Below are 21,001 nucleotides of genomic sequence, written 5' to 3'. Positions count from 1 at the left end.
GTTCATCACTTTTATTCCTGATACTCCTTGCGTTAAAGCACACTTTAACTGATCCCTTAGCTCCTTTCCAGGAAAATCCTTCCCACTAGCTGGTCTACCTCTTGCTATTGCCTCATCTGCATCAACTCTCACCTCCGGTATACAGCTCAGGTTCCCACCCCCCTGACATACTAGTTTAAACCCTCTTGAACTCGAGCAAACCTTCCACCCAGGACATTGGTCCCCTTCCAGTTCAGGTGCAACCCGTCCTCTTGTACAGGTCCCACCTTCCCCAGAAGGCATCCCAATTATCTACATATCTGAAACCCTCCCTCCTACACCAGCTGCACAGCCATGTGTTAAGCTGCGCCCACTCCCTGTTCCTCGCCTTGCTATCTCATGGCACCGGTAGTAAACTAGAGAACACTACTCTGTTCGTCCTGCTTTGCAGCTTCCATCCTAACTCCCTGAAATCACTTTTTATATCCTCAATCCTTTTCCTGGCTATATCATTAGTGCCAATATGTAACACGATTTCTGGCTGTTCGCCCTCCCCTTTTAGAACCTTATACACCTGATCAGGGGTGTCCCGGACCCTGGCACCAGGGAGGCAACATACCTTCCGGGAATCCCGATCCTGACCACAAAATCTCCTGTCAATTTCTCTGTCGATTCCCCTATCGTGTCCCCTACCACGAGTACTTTTCTATTCTGCCCCCTTTCCTTCTTGATGAGTGTCAGGCTCAGTGCCAGAGAACTGACTGCTATGGCTTTCCTCTGGTATGTCATCCCCCCAGCAGTATCCAAAACGGTATACTTATTGCTGAGGGGAATGTCCACAGGGGATCTCTGCACTATCTGTCTGTCCCCTTTCCTCCCCCTAACTGAAACCCATCTATCCTTGTCCTGAGCCTTAGGAGTGACCAACTGTCAGCTAATTCCATCTTCCTGCACATGGTCCATATTTCTTTATTCTCTGCCTGCTCATGTGTCTGTCTAAATGCCTCTGAAACATGGCTACTGTATCTGCTTTTACCACCTCTTATGACAGTGCATTCCAGGCATCTACCACCCTCTGTGTAAACAAAAATGTTCCTCATATATTTCCTTTAAACTTTCCTCCTTTCATCTTAAACTTGTATTCCCTAGTTTTTGATATTTCCACTCTGAAGAGACTTCGACTATCCATATTTCTGATAATTTTATGTACTTCCATGAGGTCATCCCTCAGCCTCTGATGCTCTAGTGAAAGCAATCCAAAATTTGTCCAACATCTCATTACAGCTAATACATTCCAATCCAGGCAACATCCCAGTAAACCTCTTCTGCACCCTCTCCAAAGTGTTCACATCCTTACTATAGTGTGGCAACCGGAACTGCGCACAGGATTCCAAATGTGGCCGAACCAAAGACTTAGACAGATTCGACATTGAGTCACAGTCATAGAGATGAAGACCATGGAAACAGACCTTTGAGTCCAACCCGTCCATGCCGACCAGATATCCCAACCCGAACTAGTCCCACCTGCCAGCACCCGGCCCATATCCCTCCAAACCCTTCCTATTCATATACCCATCCAAATGCCTCTTAAATGTTGCAATTGTACCAGCCTCCACCACTTCCTCTGGCAGCTCATTCCATACATGTACCATCCTCTGTGTGAAAAAGTTGCCCCATCGGTCTCTTTTACTATCTTATCCACTTGTGTTGCCACTTTGAGGGAGCTATAGGGTTGGATTACAAGATCCCTCTGTATATCAATGCTCCTAAAGCTCCAGCCATTTTCTGTATACTTTCCTCTTGCATTTGACCTCCCAAACGCTTCACTTCATACATATTTGGATTAAACTCCATTTGCCATTTCACCAATTTTCTGGCTGTTATATATCCTTTGATATCCTTCCTCACTATTTGCAATTCCATCGATTTTCGTGATATTTGCAAACTTACTAATCAGATGACTGACATTTTCATCCAAATCATTCATATGTTACAAACAACAGAGGTCCCAGCAATGATCCAAGTGGAACACTGCTGGTCACAGACTTGCATTCTGAAAAACACTTCTCCACAATTACTCTGTCTTCTACAACCAAGACAATTTTATATCCGACTTACCAAGTCACCTAGATTTCATGCGATTTGATCTTCTGGACCAGCCTACCATGGGAGACCTTTGCAAATGCTTGAGTAAAGTCCACAACATCCACTGCCCCACCCTCATTAATCATCCTCATCACTTGCTCAAATAAACTCAATCAAATTTGTAAAACGAGACTTCACACAACGCTGACTATCTCTAGTAAGATCTCTATCTCAAATGTGAGTAGATCCTGTCCCTAAGAATCTTCTCCAAAACTTCCCTACCATTGGTTTAAGGCTCACTCACCCTTAATTTCCTGAATTATCCCTGTTGCCCATCTTGAACAAAGGAACAACATTGGCTGTTCTCCAGTCTTCTGGGACCTAGCCTGTGGCTACAGAGGATACAAAGTTCTCTGTCAACAATTCAAGAATCTCCTCCCTTGCCTCTATCTGTATTCTCAGATAGATCCCATCATACCCTAGAGTCCAGAAGATCAAATCGCATGAAATCTAGGTGACTTGGTAAGTCGGATATAAAATTGTCTTGGCTGTAGAAGACAGAGTAACATTAAGAAAGTCTACCTTAATGTTTTTTAAGGCACCCAACACGAACTCCTCCTTAATACCAACATGCTCCAGACTCTCAAAAAAATCCCTCTCCAGACTTAGCATAATCCATGCCATTCTTGATGCAAAATACTCTTTAAATTTTTAACTAAACTTGCAACATGTCATCATCCAAGATTCCTGAAACTTGTCATCCTCATCTTTGTCCTCATGGGAACATTCTGGCACTGAATTCTGATCAACAGCCTTTTAAAAGACTCCCACATGTAAAATGTGAATTTACCTTCAATAAATGCCCATAATTCAATTTTTCCACTTCCTGTCTTATACAGTTGTAATGAGTTTTCCCCAAATTTAGCAATTTCACCCAAGGACCAATCTTATCCGGTTCCATAAATATCTTAAAAACGTATGAAAATATAATGACTGTTCCCAATATGCTCCCTCACTGAAACTTCGATAACCTGGCCAGGCTCATTCCCCAGTGTCAGGTCTAGTGTGGCCTCTTTCCTAGTTGCGCTGTCTCATTGGGGCAGCACAATGGCTCAGTCTGGGGCAGCATGGTGGCTCAGTGGTTAGCAGTGCTGCCCCATAGCACCAAGGACCCAGGTTTGATTCCATTCCTCGGATGACTGTTTGGAGTTTGCACATTCTCCCTGTGACTACATGGGTTTCTGCCAGGTGTTCAGTTTCCTCATACAGTTCAAGGATGCGCATATTAGGAGAATTGGCCATGCTAAATTGTCCTTATTGTCAAGGGATGTGCAGGCTGGGTGGGGTTGCTATGGGAAATGGAGTATTAGAGGGATAGGATAAGGGTCTGGGTCTGGGTGAGATCCTGTTCAGAGGTGTGGACTCAATGTCTCATTCTGCACTGTAGGGATTCTATCTACCTATTGTTTCAAGAATTCCTTCTGGTCGTACCTAACAAATTCTGCGTCTGGCACTAACGAAGCCCCAGTCAATACTGGGGAAATTAAAAATCACCCGCTATAATACCCCTGTTGTTTTTACACCTTTCCAGGATCTGCTGACATATCTGTTAATCTTATGTTGGCTATTGGGAAGTTGATAATATAACCTCATCATTGTGATTTCACCCTTCTTACCCATTCGACCTTGCTGAATGAGAGCTCCACCATGTCCTCTCTTAGTGCAGCTCTGACATTGTCCTTAATCAGTAACACAACTCCCCTACCTCTTTTACATCCATCTCTATCATGTCTGGAAAGTTTAGCAGCCAGTCCTACCCTAATGGAGTCATAGACCTAGAGTCCTAGAGACAAGCCCATGCCGACCAAAATGCCCATCCACACTAACACCATTTCCCTGCACTTGGCCCATATCCTTCTAATCCTTTCCTATCCGTATATTTGTCCAAATGCCTCTTAAATGTTGTTCATATAACTGCCTCTGTGTAAAAGCATTGCCCAACAGGTTCCCTTTTATTCTTTCTCCACTTACCTTAAACCAATGCCCTCTAGTTTTCAATTCCCCAGCCCTGTGAAAAAGATTGAGTGCATTCACTCTATCCATGCCTCTTATGATCTTATACAATTCTATAAGACCCTCCCTCAATCACCTACGCTCTGAAGAAAAACGTCCTGGCATTCAACCTCTCCCGAGAACTCTGACTGTTGAGTCCTGGCAACATCCTTGTAATTTTTTTCTGCATTCTTTCCAGTTTAATAATACCCTTCCTATAGTAAGGTGACCAAAACTGAACACAATACTCCAAGTGCAGCCTCACCAAAGTCCTGTACAACTGCAACATAACTTCCCAACTTCTATACTCAGTGCTCTGATTGATGAAGGCCAGTGTGCCAAAAGCCTTCTTCACTGCCCTGTCTACCTGTGACTCCATTTTCAGAAAACTATGCACCTGAACTCCCAGATCCCCCTGTTCCAGAAACTTCTTAAGGTCGTACCAGTCCATCTTCCGCAGCTACACCTGCACCACACCCTGCTACATCGATGACTGTATCGGCGGTACCTCATGCTACTACAAGGAGGTTGAACAGTTCATCAACTTCTCAAACACCTTTCACCCCAACTTCAAATTCACCAGGACCATCTCGGACACTTCCCTTCCCTTCCTGGACGTCTTCCACCTCTGGTGACTGACTAACCATGAACATCAATACTAACCCACCAACTCCCACAGCTACTTGGACTACACCTCCTGCCACCCTGCCTCCTGTAAAAACACCAAGTTCTATTCCCACTTCCTCCTCCTCCGCCGCATCTGCTCCGAGGATGACGAATTCTACCATAGAAAATCCCAGAAGGCCTCCTTCGAAGACCGTAATTTCCACTCCTACGTGGTCAACAATGCCCTCCAGAGCATCTCCTCCCTTTCCTGCACCACTGCTCTGGAACCCCCCTCCTCCCAATGCAACAAGGACAGAACTCCCCGGTCCTCACCTTCCACCTCACCAACTCCTGGATATGTCACATCATTTTCTGCCACTGACAAACAGAGTCCACCACTAGGGATATATTTCTCCGCAGGAAGTGCAAAGCCTGCACCCACACGTCCCCCCTCATCTCCAAAGGCGCCAAAGGATCCTTCCACATCCGACAGAACCTTACCTGTACTTCCACAAATGTCATCTACAGTATCCTGCACCTGACGTGGTCTCCTCTACATCGGGGAGACAGGATGACAACTTGCAGATCGTTTCAGAGAATATCTCTGGGCCCCCCATACCAACCAACCCCACCACCCCATGGCTGAATGCTTCAACTCCCCCTCCCACCCCATCAAGGACATGCAAGTCCTGGGCCTCCTCCATTGCCAAACCCAAACCACCTGATGCCTGGAGGAAAAATGCCTTATCTTCCGCCTTGGGACCCTGCAGTCACATGGGATCAATGTGGATTTCACCAGTTTCCTCATTTCCCCTCCCCTCACTTATCCCAGTCCCAAGCCCCAACTCGGCATTACCCTCTTGACCTGTCCATCGTCTTTCCCATCCATCTGCTTCACCCTCCTCTCCGGCCTATCACTTTCTCCCCCACCTTCATCCACCTATCCCACTCCCAGCTACCTTGCCTCCAGCCCCACCTGCCTCCCATTTATCTCTCAGTGCCCCCAGCCAACAAGCTTCACTTCTGATGAAGGACTTATGCCTAAAACGTCTATTCTCCTGCTCCTCAGATGCTGCCTGTCCTGCTGTGTTTTTCCAGCATGATACTCTCAACTCTGATCTCCAGCACCTGCAGTCCTCACTTTCTCCACTATGAAACTCCTAGTAATAGTCATAGAGATGTACAGCATGGAAACAGACTGTTCAGTCAACTTGTCCATGCCAACCAGATATTCTAACCTAATCTAGTCCCATCTGCCAGCACCTGGCCCATATCCCTCCAAATCCTTCCTAATCATATACCCATCCAGATGCCTTTTAAATGTTGCAACTGTACCAGCCTCCACTACTTCCTCTGGCAGCTTATTCCATACACTTACCACCCTCTGTGTGAAAAATTTTCCCTTAGGTCCTTTTTATATCTTTCCCCTCTCACTCTAAACCTATGCCCTCTAGTTCTGGACTTCCCCATCCCAGGGAAAAGACTTTGTCTAGTTATCCTATCCAGGCCCCTCATGATTTTATAAACCTCTATGAGGTCACCCCTCAGCCTCCGACACTCCAGGGAAAACAGCCCTAGCCTATTCAACCTCTCCCTAAAGCTGAAATCCTCCAACCTTGGCAACATCCTTGTCAATCTTTTCTGAACCCTTTCAAGGTTCACAAAATCCTTCCAATAGGAAGGAGACCAGAATTGCATGCAATATTTCAAAAGTGGCCTCACCAAAGTCCTGTACAGCCGCAACATGACCTCCCAACTCCTATAATCAGTGCTCCAACCTATTAAGGAAAGCATACCAAACGTCGCCTTCACTATCCAATCTACCTGTGACTCCATTTTCAAGGAACTATGAACCTGCACTCCCTCAGACCTTACCATTAAGTGTATAAGTCCTGCTAAGATTTGCTTTCCCAAAATGCAGCATCTAGCATTTATCTGAATTAAACTCCATAGTGGACCTAGTACAGATTCTTTTGGCACTCCACTGGTCACAAGCCTCCAGTCTGAAAAACAACTCTCCACCATCACCCTCTGTCTTCTACCTTCGAGCCAGTTCTGTATCCAATGCCTAGTTCTCCCTGTATTCATGCGATCTAACCTTGCCAACCACTCTCCCATGGGGAACCTTGTTGAACGCCTTACTGAAGTCCATAGAGACCATATCCACAGCTCTGCCCTCATCAATCCTCTTTGTTACTTTCTCAAAAGTCAAGTTGTGAGACATGATTTCCTACGTACAAAGCCATATTGACTATCCCTAATCAGCCCCTCAGGATTACCTCCAACAACTTGTCCACCATCGACATCAGGCTCATCGATCTGTAGTTCCTTGGCTTGTTCTTACCACCTTTCTTAAATAATGGTACCAAGTTAACCAACTGCCAGTCTTCTGGCATCTCACCTGTAACTATCAATGGTACAAATATCTCAGTAAGAGGCCTAGCAATCACTTCCCTAGCTTCCCACAGAGTTCTAGGGTACATCTGATCAGATCCTGGGGATTTATCCACTTTTATGCATTTCAAGACATCCAGCACTTCCTCCTCTGTAATATGGATATTTTTCAAAATGTCACCATCTATCTCTCCATATTCTATATCTTCCATGTCCTTCTCCACAGTAAACACAGATGCAAAATACTCCACACACAGGCCAACTTGCTGATCTTTGTGGTGCCCTATTTCTCTCCCTAGTTACCCTTTTGTCCTTAATGTATTTCTAAAATCCCTTTGGAATCTCCTTAACCCTATTTACCAAAGCTATCTCATGTCCCCTTTTTGCCCTCTGGATTTCCCTGTTAAGATTTCTCCTACTGCCTTTATACTCTCAGGATTCACTTGATCTCTCATATCTATATCTGACAAATGCTTCCTTCTTTTTCTTAGCCATACCCTCAATTTCTCTAATCATCCAGCATTTCCTACACCTACCAGCCTTTCCTTTCACTATAACAGGAATATACTGTCTCTGGACTCTCGTTCTCTCATTTCTGAAGTTTTCCCATTTTTCAGCTGACCCTTTACTTGCGAACATCTGCCCCCAATCAGCTTTTGAAAGTTCTTGTCTAACCCCATCAAAATTTTGATCTGACTTTCCAAAATGCAACACCTCACACATCTATATTAAACTCCATTTGTCATTTCTTGGCCCACATCCCCAGCTGATCAAGGTCCTGCTGCAAATTCTGACAACCTTCCTCACTGTCCATGAAATCTCCTATTTTAGTGTCATCTGCAAGCTTACTAATAGCACCTTGTACATCCTCATCCAAATCATGATATAGATAACAAACAGCAATGGGCCCAGCACTGGCCCTGAGGCACACCATTAGTCGCAGGCCTCCAGTCCAATAAACATCCTTCCACTATAACCTTCTGCTCCTACCATTAAGCCAATTGTGTGTCCAATTTGCCAGCTCCCCGTGGATTCCATGCAATCTAACTTTCCAGAGCAGCCTACCATTTGGAACTTTATCAAAGGCTTTACTGAAATCCATATTGACCAAGTCTACTGCCCTGCCCTCATCAATGTTCCTGCTGACTTCATCAAACAACTCTAATAAATTTATGAGGAATGATCTCCGACGCACAAAGCCATGCTGACTAATCAAACCCTGTCTTTCCAAATGCATCCATATCTTATCTCAGAATCCTTTCAAGTGACTTACCCACCTCAAATGTTAAGCTTACTGGTCTGTAGTTCCCAGGTTTTTCTTTGCAGCACTTCTTGAATAAGGACACATTTGCTACCCTTCAGTTTTCCGGGAACGATGATTGCAGGGCCCACACAATTTCTTTTCTAGCCTCTTTCAGGGATCTTGGATATACAGTCAGGACCAGGAGATTTATCCACCATATATATTCTAATACGTCCGACACCTCCTCTACTGTGATAGGACTGTCCCCAGCATATCACCACTAACTTCTCCAAGTTCCCAAGTCTTCATGTCTTTCTCCACAGTAAACACAAAGAAGCTCGCTCATCTCCTGTAGTTCCACATCTACATATCCACTTTGGTCCTATTCTCTCTCTAGTTATTCCTTTTCCTTTAATACACTTGGGGAATCTCCTTGGATTCACCCTAATTTTCATAGCCAAAGCTATCTCATGCCCTATTTTTGCGCTCCCGATTTCCTTCTTCACTAAACTCCTGTGTCCCTTATATATCTCCAGAGGTTCCTTTGATCCAGCTGCCTTTACCTGACCCATGCCTTCTTTTTTCTGGTCAAAACCTCAATATCTTTTGTCATCCAGTGTTCCCAATTCCTGCCAACGTTGCCCTTCACCCTCACAGGAAGGTACAGATCTTGAACTCTAGCTATCACACATTTAAAGGCCCCCCACTTGCCGGAGGTCCCTTTGCCTGCAAACAAACTACTCCAAAGAGCTCCTGCAAGCTCCTGTCTAATTCCATCAAAACTCTGTCGGTCAAGATTCTATAACGGCTACCACATAGTCGTCCCATGTACTAGTTCATGCTGAAAGCTCAAATGCCTTATCTGTTATACTCCTTGCATTAAAATAAATACACTTCAGACTGCAAGACCTATCATGCTCACTAACCTGACCTGCCTGTACTTCCTACTAGACTTACTTGATTTATCCCCTCTCTTCTCTTGAAACACTCTACATACTGAATTATTGCTTTGGTTCCCACCTCCCTACCACTCATTTAAGGTCCCTCCAGTGGTATTAGCAAACCTCCCTGCAGGGATGTTGGTGCCCCTCCAGGTTAGGTACAACCCGTCATTCTTGTGCAGGTTCCTGTTTCCTTGGAAAAGATCCCAATGATCCAGATATCTGAAGCCCCCACCTACACCAGCTCTTTAGCCATGGAATCAACTGTATTATCTTCCTATATCTGGCCTCACTAAGACATGGGACAGGGAATAATCGTGAGGTTACCACCCTACAGGTCCTGCTTTTCAACTTTCTACCCTACTTCCTTAAATTCCCTTTGCAGGATCTCTCTTCCTGCATCTGTCATTAGTCCTTCCATTTTGTTTTTACTCATTCCCACACTCTGGTCCTGTTAGGACATGGGTCAGCACAGTAAACCCATGAATAATATTTTTCACTCTATGTAAATACCGACCCAGCCAGTGATGTCCACATCTCCTGAATGAATATTACAAACAAGTGTACACTCTTATTGATATTCCTCATGCCAAGTACACAACCAACTGCCAAATCACAGTCACCCCATTTGAGACAAACACAGTTTCATACCTTGTATTCTAGCACTGAAATTACTGGACACACGCCAGTCTCACCAGGTCATCTTGTTACCTTTTGGTCTAACTTGTAATACAGTTTACTATTTCAATGCTGTACTTTGGAATGCAGTGACACCTTATATTGCAATGCTACATTTTCCTCAGAGTCAGGGATCCATATCACACCTCTGAACAGTGCATATCCAAGGGCTTGTGTCTGTTCTCTCAGTGCACATTCACTCCGCACCCACTTAGATATCTCTGCCTTGCCTTGGCTTTTTGTATATTGCTGCATCATTCAGTACTGGCAGGCTCATTGTACTTCTGCCTTGCATTGTCTCCTGGCGCTGACACAAAATCAGCTGTGACAATTTCAAGGGAGCATTGCTACACAACACTATGCTATGTCAATATTACACTTTCAATATGTGCCAGTGGCTTATGTGGCCAAAGCACTGAATATGCTTCAACCAAATGATTATGTCTCAAAGTCTTAGGAGAGTGATCCCCAATCAAGAGGAATGGTCACAAAAAATGAATGGCTGGAGACACTCAGCAGGTCCAGTAGCATCTATGGAGAGAAAAACGGTTAAAGTTTCAAATCCCTTCATTAGAACTGAAAGCAGTTGGGAAAAGGTGGCATTTATGCTGATGATGAGGGGTGCGAGGAGCGAATAGAATATGTGGAACTGGTGCTGACAGAGAGGAAAGAAGAGACAAATAATGGGAATACTGATGATAAGACAATGGGAATACTGATGCTGAGTAGGGTGCTAACGAGAAGTGTGAATGGTTGAAAATAGTTTGGCTGTGCTGAGAGCAACACAAACTAAACACAACCTGGGATGGGTGGGGTGGGTAATGGACAGGGAGAATGGTGTTCGTGCTCTGAAATTGTTAAACTGAATGCTGCAAGGTCTGTAAGGTACTTTGGCAGATAACGAGATGTTGCTCCTCTAGTCGAACTGTTGCCAGTCAGGGGACATGGTGAGTCTTGCAGGTCCAGTGCAACCAGACTGGGAACTAGTGGTAAGTCAACTGGGGAGCTGCACAGTGATCAGTCAGACAACTGGTCATTTCGCAGTCCAGGCTGTCTTTCCAAGTTGATGAGATGAGCCATGAGCAATCCTGAACATTGATAAGATGTTATGCTATGTTGGGGGTTAGGGTAAGGTAGCATTCTTTTAGAGTTCAATCATGAAATGGTCCGAGAGATGTGTCACTTGATTCTTGCAGCTGCAATTATAATGACAGTCAATCAGATGATGAAAAGTGGAAATATATTTATAAATGTGAGCTTCAGTTTTTAATTGTGTGACCTGAATCCCTATGTACCCTCAGAAGTGTTTTTGTTTATCATGTACCTCCCACTCAGTGTACTGTGAAGGGCTGTTTGTAATTAACCTGGCGCATATCTGGGCTTTAAATATGGTGCTTGTGGCAGAAATCCTGGTAGCAGAGTGTGGTGTCATTGAGTGTGGCACCTACATAATGAGGTAAACAGTATAAAATTGCTTGAAATAACTTGGTAGAACTCATGGAGAGAAACCTCGTATAAAAACCCCTGAAAGTTATACTTGTACTGTGCCGAGTTTGGTAAAATTATCGTGTGTTAAAATAATAATATTTTCATGTCATTTCAAGGTGTTTATGTTTAAATTGTCCAAGTTTATCTTCTGCTTTCATTATTAGATTAGATTAGATTCCCTACAGTGTGGAAACAGGCCCTTCAGCCCAACCAGTCCATACCGACCCTCCGAAGAGTAACCCACCCAGACCCATTTCCCACTGACTAATGCACCTAACACTATGGGCAATTTATCATGGCCAATTCACCTGACCTGCACATCTTTGGACCGTGGGAAGAAACTGGAAAAAACCCACGCAGACACGGGGAGAATGTGCAAATTACACACAGACAGTCAGTCACCCAAAGCTGGAACTGAGCCTGGGATCCTGGTGCTGTGAGGCGACAGTACTAACCACTGAGCCACCCATTCTCTTAACTATGTTCCATTTCATTGTATCTCACATTTCAACTATTTAGTAGTTCTGAAGTCACTTACTGTCACGTTATTAGCATTGATGATGAACAATGGATTCCTTGTTTCAATCTTTGCTGATGGAGTTAGCGTTATTCTTTGAAAGTCAGCCTAAAACAGAGTAAAATTAAGTAGAAGTATTAAAATTTCACTAGTTTCAAGTGACTTAAATATGTGAAGTGTTCATAAAAGATGATAAAAATGTAACCTATCAATTATTTAACAATGCTAAAGAATTAACATCTTTAGTGGCATCCTTAAACCAAACTATCACTGAGGGACAACAGCCAAAAATGGTCGGTTGAAACAAACCAGCTCCTGGTTATTTTAATCACAGAGAGCAGAGGATAAAAAATACTGTCGTAAGAATTATCTATTTCCATTCCTTGCTTTGATTCAAGCGTCAGCTCATGGGGATTTCTGGTTTTCACCAATATTGATGTTTTTAAACAGGCTAAAGAACCAATCAACCTGAATAATTCTCACAGACAGCAAGTTTACAACTATTGTCCACATTTAATAATTCCATGGAGAGCAAAATGATAGATTGGAATGTGCATATAGAAGTAAAATATAATAAATTAACTTCAGCCTTTTTAAAAAAAAAATTGAATTATTTTATGATAATGGAAATAAATATAAAGCAGATTTTCCAGGGCTAGAGATCAGTCAGCATTATGAAGTAGTACATCATTAAAATCCAGTTATTTTGCATGTCTCCCTCAGTCTTGCTCAGACAACAAAGAATGTATCTGAACAACACCCTGGTAATCAATAGCAATTTGCTGCTGAATATTTACTCAGCTGGGGCAATACTTCTGTTCTTGGTTTCATTGCCTTCAATTGGAAGGACAGAAATTAGGCAATGCTGAATTTTAGCAAAAGATGATGATGGGGAAGTTAGAAAACACACAGTACAATAAATTTTACAAATTTTACAAAATGAAATATAAAATTTAGTTGTATGTACCATAATTGCTCTCTGTTTTGAATCCAAACCAATTGTGCGAAAATAAACCAACATATGTCACAGAATTTGGTACAACTTCTTAAAGTCTTCAGTCACAATTGCCAATAAGATTAACTACAAATGCTGTCAGATATTAAAATTAGAATTTTTGGAAAAATTCATAAATAGCCATTTTCAGGATTTTTTACTCGAGTAGCATTGTAATGAAAAAGCTGATGACATTGTGGTATTGTCACTCTGCCAATAATCTAGAGACCAAGGAAATACTGTGGATGCCAGGGTTCAATTCCCACCACAGCAGATGGTGAAATTCAAATCCAATAAAATCTGAAATTAAAAGTCCAATAATGATTATGAGACCATTGATGCTTCTCATTAAAAATACATCTGATTTACTAATATCCTTGAGGGAAGGAAAACTGCTGTCCTTATCTCTTCTCTTCTGGGCTAAGTGTGGCTCGAAACGATGGATCAAAGTGGTTGAACTCAGGAATGGCCTAGCAAGCCATTTACAGAGGTACCTCGATTATCCGAATACCAATTATCCGAAAATCGGATTATTAGATTAGATTAGATTAGATTAGATTAGATTACTTACAGTGTGGAAACAGGCCCTTCGGCCCAACAAGTCCACACCGACCCGCCGAAGTGCAACCCACCCATACCCCTACATTTACCCCTTTAACCTAACACTACGGGCAATTTAGCATGGCACGCAGACACGGGGAGAATGTGCAAACTCCACACAGTCAGTCGCCTGAGGCGGGAATTGAACCCGGGTCTCTGGCGCTGCGAGGCAGCAGTGCTAACCACTGTGCCACCGTGCCACCCGTGTGCCACCGTGCCGCCCGTAAAGGAGATCTTGAGGTCCCGATGGAAACATTACATTAAAGACGCGTTTCTAACAGTGATTCATGTCTTTTGTTTACGTGATTAAACAGGCACCATATCCAAATGACTGACTGCCTGCCCTCCCTCTCTCCCCACTCTTGCCCAGGAGGTCTACACAGGGCTGTACCCTAAACCCCCCCCTTCCCCAGATAATCTCTCCAACATTGTCCTGTACAGGGCAAAGGTGGAATCTGGGCTGAAAATGTGTTGCTGGAAAAGCGCAGCAGGTCAGGCAGCATCCAAGGAGCAGGAGAATCGACGTTTCGAGCATGAGCCCTTCTTGATTCCTGAAGAAGGGCTCATGCCCAAAACGTCAATTCGCTGCTCCTTGAATGCTGCCTGACCTGCTGCGCTTTTCCAGCAACACTATTTCAGCTCTGATCTCCAGCATCTGCAGTCCTCACTTTCTCCTAAAAGGTGGAATCTGACAAAAAGTTGCGGTAAAAAGTTGTGTGTGTGGTTGTGTGAGTGTGTGCATGTGTGTGTGCGTGTGTGTGTGTACGTGTGTGTGTACGTGTGTGTGTGTGTGCGCGCTGTTTGGAGACTTACCCCACAAAGGCAACTACAGCAATCTTGTTGTTGGTGTCCAGTTCAGCTGCCCCGGTGTTGGACAGGGTTGGGTTGCGGTAGGCAGTGTTTGGGGTGGGGCCTCGTGCGTGGTGTGCTGCTGCAGTCTCCTGAACGGGGAGCAGACTTTGAAAACCGAATAATCGATTATCTGAACGAAATAGTGCCCGCCCATCACGTTCAGATAATCGAGGTTCTCCTGTAGTTGTGTCAAACAGCTAAAACGTGTCAAACAAGAAAGAAACTGAACAGTCAATCTGACATCGATGGAGGTATTGGAAATAACAAAGGCAATCTAAGTCTTGCTGGTCCACCAAAGATCACCTGATTAACTGTAGTGCTCGGCTTAAAAAATATCTCCAAACCAGTTTATTAAGGATTAATTGGACACAATAATGAGAAATTAAAGAAAGTGGAAAATTATATGGAAAGCAGACCCAGTGCAAAAACAGTCTGTTTTGGCTGGAAAGTAACTGGGAAACAGACTATTGTGCAGTTAATACAGACACCTGGAGTTATTTTTTTTCACAATGGAATGTTTGGAAAATTACTGGAAGTACTAAGAAAGGGTGGTGCAGCACTTAACATGAGATTCTGATAGCATTAGTATCAGGGAATTTGCCCCACTTGTTGGACTTTCACCATTGAAGCAGGTTTGTGAGAGCAATGGCATGGAATCTGAGAAGGAGCCCCAAGTGCCACAGTTACCAATCCCCAATGAGTCTGCAGGCAGTGAGACTCATTAGTTTGCATATGTACAAAGTAGTTTAAGCTAATAGATTTGCTCATTCGTTTGGATATATGTTAAGATTAAGCTAATAAATTTGCTATGTATTGAAGCACATGTGTCTTGTATTCTTTTCAAACAGACTTTAAAAAACCTGTGTGGTACTTTCAGCCTAACAATACACTGACATCTGAGAACTAGTATCAAATTTGTGAGAACTGTTTCATAGACTAGTCAAGCAACAGATTGACGTAGTCATAATCATAGCTGAAAATGTGTTGCTGGAAAAGCGCAGCAGGTCAGGCAGCATCCAAGGAGCAGGAGAATCTCTCCTGCTCCTTGGATGCTGCCTGACCTGCTGCGCTTTTCCAGCAACACATTTTCAGCTCTGATCTCCAGCATCTGCAGTCCTCACTTTCTCCTAGTAGTCATAATCATAGCACTGCACATTACAGACAATGTCCCAGAAAACATCATAACTACACTTAGGATTGATCAACAAATGCTGGTCCAGCTGCTGATTTCTACATTCAACAAATAAAAAAAATGTTTTTCAAGAGAAGGAGAAAGTGCACCTTTAAAAACATGGATGCAAAGTCATCATTATAAATAATTTTATGATGAGTACTTACGTTTATAAATGTCTTCAGCCAAATCCTCATAGCAATTTTGATTGTGTATTGGTTGTTCATTTTGAGATTGTTCATAATGCATAAAAATTTCTCACAATTGACATTTTCACAATTCTTCAGAAGCAAAGAAAATTGTTAAAGTAAACATAGCAGAGATTTTTAACTATGTGAATACAATTTCAGAAAACATCCAGGCTTTCAAGTAATAAGCAAACTTTTCTAGATTGGGTTTGTTTCTAGTAGGTCAGAAAATAGTGAGGATCACTCCTTTGTTTGAAAAGGGAGGGAAACAGAAAGCAGGGAACTAAAGGCCAGTTAGCTCAACGTCTGCCAAAGGGAAGACTACTGTTAAATGTATTATTGCAGAGCCATTAGAGAAGTTCAATGTGATCAAGCAAATTCAACATGGTTTTGTGAAAAGGAAATTATGATTAACCAATATATTTGAAATCTTTGAAGAAGTAGCCTGCATTGTAGATGAAGGAGAACTAAATTATATATTACACTTAGATTCCCAGAAGGTATTTGATAAGACATCAGACGCAATGTTACAGTGGAAAATGAAAACTCAGGCTGTAGAGGGTAAAATATTGCACAGATAGAAGATTGGCTGGCTAACAGGAAGCAGAGTAGATATAAAGTATAATCATGAATTTGGACTTTCAGTTATTTTAACAGTTAAATGGTAGATTTTCTCTGTAATTTAAAGAATACAAAAATACTCTTTAGTCAGTGTTGCTCTTAATTCATTTTATGGTCAAAGTCTTACAATTTTAAGTTTTAACATGTGAATATTTATTTCACTAGTAGTTCAGAAATCTTTCTAAAGTTATTGGTAGCACATGGCGATTATAACAAAGGTACCCTTCAGGATGTTGATGGCAGAAGATTCAATTATGGTAGTGCTGTTGAATGACTAGGGGAGATGATTAAATTCTCTCTTTTCGGTGTTAGGCATTATCTGATGTCTGGCATTGCTTTGTACAGTTTGAATATTACTATAATTGTTGGTGTCTTAGTTGTCCTATAAAGTCTCTGAAAGTTTCTAAAAATATAATAGGTGTCAACTGGGTGTGGCTGTGTGCTATCTTTATTGTTCGTCATTTGGGCTCTGCTCTGTCGAGGCATTTCTTTAACTCCACATCCTTACATCACACCACATACGAGAGATTTGAACCTTTGCACTCTGTTAAAAGGTATGACTAGACTAGATGGGATTGAGGTTCATAAGGAAGTGGTGTTAGAAAATCTGGAAAGTGTGAAAATAGGTAAGGACCCTGAATTGGATGGGATTTATCCTAGGAATCTCTGGGAAGCCAGGGAGGAGATTGATTTTATGTCGTCATTGTCTCCAGGAATAATGCTAGAAGACTGGAGGATAGCAAATGTTATCCCCTTGTTCAAGAAAGTGAGCAGCTACAATTCTGGTAATTATAGACGGTTACTTCGGTTGTGGGTAAAGTGTTGGAAAAGGTTATAAGAGATAGGATTTATAATCATCTAGAAAGGATTGATTAGGGATAGTCAGCACGTTTTTGTGAAGGGTAGATAGTGCTTCACAAACCTTATTGAGTTCTTAGAGAAGGTGACCAAACAGGTGGATGAAGGTAAAGCCGTTGATGTGGTGTATATGGATTTCAGTAAGGTGTTTGATAAGGTTCCCCATGGTAGGCTACTGCACAAAATATGGAGGCATAGAATTGAGGGTGATTTAGCGGTTTAGATCAGAAACTGGCTTGCTGAAAGAAGACAGAGGGTCATGGTTGATGGGAAATGTTCATCCTGGAGTTCAGTTACTAGTGGTGTACCACAAGGATCTGTTTTGGGTCCACTGCTGTTTATCATTTTTATAAATGACCTGGATGGAATATTAAATTTGCGGACGACACTAAGGTCGTAGATAGTGCCGAAGGCTGTTGTAGGCTACAGAGGGACATAGATAAGCTGCAGAACTGGGCTGAGAGGAGGCAAATTGAGTTTAATGCAGAAAAGTGTGAGGTGATTCACTTTGGAACGACTAACAGGAATGCAGATTACTGGGTGAATGGTAAGATTCTTGGTAGTGTAGATGAGCAGAGAGATCTTGGTGTCCATGTACATGGATTGTTCAGAGTTGCCAACCAGGTTGCCACGGCTGTTAAGAAGGCATACTGTTTATTAGCTTTTATTAGTAGATGGGCTGAGTTTTGGAATCATGAGGTCATGCTGTAGCTGGACAAAGTTCAGGTGCGCCCACACTTGGATTATTGCATGCAGTTCTGGTCACTGCATTATTGGAAGGCAGTGGAAGCTTTGGAAAGGATCGAAGGAGATTTACTAGGATGTTGCCTGGTATGGAGGGAAAATCTTATGAGGAAAGGTTGAGCAACTTGAGGCTGCTTTTGTTAGAGAGAAGAAGGTTGAGACGTGATTTAATTGAGACATATAAAATAATTAGAGGGTTAGATTGGGTGGATGGTGAGAGCCTTTTTCCTAGGATGGTGATGGCTAGCATGAAGGTACATAGCTTTAAATTGAGGGGTGTTAGATATAGGACAGATGTCAGAGGTAGTTTCTTTACTCAGAGAGTGGTAGGGGGCATGGAATGCACTGCCTGTAACAGTTGTAGACTCGCCAACTTTACGGATATTTAAATTGGCCTATGGACGAGAATGTAATAGTGTAGGTTAGATGGGCTTCAGATTGGTTTCACAGGGCGGTGCAACATTGAGGGCTGGAGGGCCCGTACTGAGCTGTAATGTTCTATGTGTGATAAGTAAAACACTAATCTGTCAGGTGAATTTTGTGGTTCAAAAGGTGTTAGTTGACTTATTTTCCATGTACAGGTACATGTAAAATTAGGTGTTTTAGGGCTGAGATACAGGAGTGTCTAGTTGCCCTCACATGAAAGGTCAGTTTGCAGGTACAAAGAATTAGGAAAGCTAGTCAAACATTATAATTTATTACAAAGGGGAATTGAATACAAAAGTAGGAAACTTTAACTTCAGCTTTGTAGGGCACTGGTGAGTCTGTGACTAGAAAACTATACAGGTATACAGTATTTGTCCCATTATTTAAAAGGGATATAAATATGTTGGAAGCAGTTCAGATAAGGTTTCCCATCTTAATAATCTGGATTAGACAGGATATTCTGTGAAGAAAGGATGGACAAGTTAGGCTTGTAATTTCTGGAGTTCAGATGATTAAGCAATGACGACTGAATTACTTAAAATCTTGAAGACAGGATCGATATTGAAAGGATGTTTCCTCTTTTGAGAGGATCTAGAATTAGGGGTCCCTGTTTAAAAGTCAAGGATTTTACATTTAAGATAGAGATTAGGTGAATTTATTCTCTCGGAAGGCAATGAGAATTTGGAACTCTGTCCCTGAAAAGAGACTGAAAGAAGAGTCCTTGAATATTTCTAAGGCAGAATGGCACGGATTCTTGTTAAGCAAGGCATGGAAAAGTTATTAAAGATGGACGGGAATGTGGACATAAGGTTACAATCTGATCAGCCATAATCTTAATGAATGGTGAAGAGAGCTCAAGGGCTGAAAGGTCTAATTAATATGTTTGGAACAATGGGATCCTTTTATGTGGTAGGATGACATATAATCCACATCTATGGCCCTTGCCACTTGTCAGCTCAAATCCTAATGTGATCAAGAACTTTCTGCACTTGGACATGGACTCCTTTGGTATCTAAGGAGTCACAAGTAATAGCTGAAAATGTGTTGCTGGAAAAGCGCAGCAGGTCAGGCAGCATCCAAGGAACAGGAGAATCGACGTTTCGGGCATAAGCCCTTCTTCAGGAATGAGGAAAGTGTGTCCAGCAGGCTAAGATAAAAGGTAGGGAGGAGGGACTTGGGGGAGGGGCGTTGGAAATGCGATAGGTGGAAGGAGTCAAGGTGAGGGTGAAAGGCCAGAGTGGGGTGGGGGCGGAAAGGTCAGGAAGAAGATTGCAGGTTAGGAAGGCGGTGCTGAGTTCGAGGGATTTGACTGAGACAAGGTGGGGGGAGGGGAAATGAGGAAACTGGAGAAATCTGAGTTCATCCCTTGTGGTTGGAGGGTTCCTAGGAGGAAGATGAGGCGCTCTTCCTCCAACCGTCGTATTGCTATGTGACTGTTCCAGTCACAAGTAATAGTAAAAGTTCACTGTGATACTGTGAACTTTGACCAGCAGTTAGTTATCTTGCTGGCGTCTGCATCTGCCACAACAAACTTACCTCATACTAATCCTCCATTCCCCATTTGTTTGATCCAACACAGCTCATTAACATTTAATGGCTTGGAGACCATATATCAATTACTGGAGTCTTGCAACACTGATTCTGATGCCAGAATCCCATATCAAGTTGTGATGCATATAACACTGCTCTATAACAAGCACTTGACTGGAACTAGCACTGGTACTTTTGAGGAGAGATACTAATGAGGAAACTTATGTGATCCAGCTGTTGTGAGTAGTTTAGAATTAGGCTTAGAGAACAGTTCTACAGATAATTGTTTCCCCTAACATTAGCACACTTTTCAACCATTTGACTGAGTTCTTCCACATTACTGATTAATCACCAAGATACCCATAACTTGAGAAGAGATCTGCTAGGTTGGCTTTGGGACACATGATTGCCAGAAATTAGATCCCAGATGGTAGAAGTGAAAAACAGATTAAGAATATTTACAAAAATTACTAAACGTGAATAAAATGATAAGCTCCAAGTTAATGTTAGGTCCAAAAGGACATTCCTGATGAAGAGCTTATTCCTGAAATGTTGGCTGTCCTGCTGTTCAGATGTTGCCTGACCTGCTGTGCTTTTCCAGTGCCACTGTTTTCGACTCTGACCCTCCAGCATCTGCAGTCCTCACTTTCTCATTATAGCATATTGCCTTACCAAATTGTTGAAACTGCTGAAGCTCTCCTTCTTAAAAGTTGTGGAATGATAATTGGCGATGTCCAGAGTATCAAGTTTTGCATCACAAATGATATTGTTGCTCTGCAATCATTTTGGAAAAACAGGTCATTATAACGAATGATCAACTGAAAATCACAAATAACCGAACTGCTAATGAATGTCAAATGCAAAAGGCAGGCTGCTGAATAAGTAGCAGTGATGAATTATGACTGATGCTTGTAGCTTAGGAGTGAGTTTTCTTTGCTGCTAGAGCACTGGTAATAGCTCCAACTTTGTTACAATGCCCCCCCCAATCAGCCAATGACTGTTGAACTTTCCAAATGGGGTAATCTTATGAAATC

At 42.6% G+C, this 21,001-nt stretch overlaps 1 protein-coding gene across 1 annotated transcript in view; it reads right to left on the bottom strand.

Annotated features, from left to right (window-relative positions):
* Nucleotides 1-21,001, bottom strand: part of LOC122549086 (integrin alpha-2-like) — a 76,498-nt gene that overhangs the window by 12,113 nt on the left and 43,384 nt on the right. Inside the window, exons 14-16 of the mRNA XM_043688310.1 lie at nucleotides 20,640-20,741; nucleotides 15,768-15,881; nucleotides 12,005-12,091 (exon numbers count right to left, since the gene is read on the bottom strand). Coding sequence (XP_043544245.1) covers nucleotides 12,005-12,091; nucleotides 15,768-15,881; nucleotides 20,640-20,741 — 303 coding nt within the window. The remainder of the gene's footprint in view (nucleotides 1-12,004; nucleotides 12,092-15,767; nucleotides 15,882-20,639; nucleotides 20,742-21,001) is intronic.

This window comes from Chiloscyllium plagiosum, chromosome 1 (genome assembly GCF_004010195.1).
Source record: "Chiloscyllium plagiosum isolate BGI_BamShark_2017 chromosome 1, ASM401019v2, whole genome shotgun sequence".
NCBI classification, from domain to species: domain Eukaryota; kingdom Metazoa; phylum Chordata; class Chondrichthyes; order Orectolobiformes; family Hemiscylliidae; genus Chiloscyllium; species Chiloscyllium plagiosum.
Note: the sequence above shows the minus strand (reverse complement) of the source record. Positions and strands in the feature narration are given on the sequence as shown.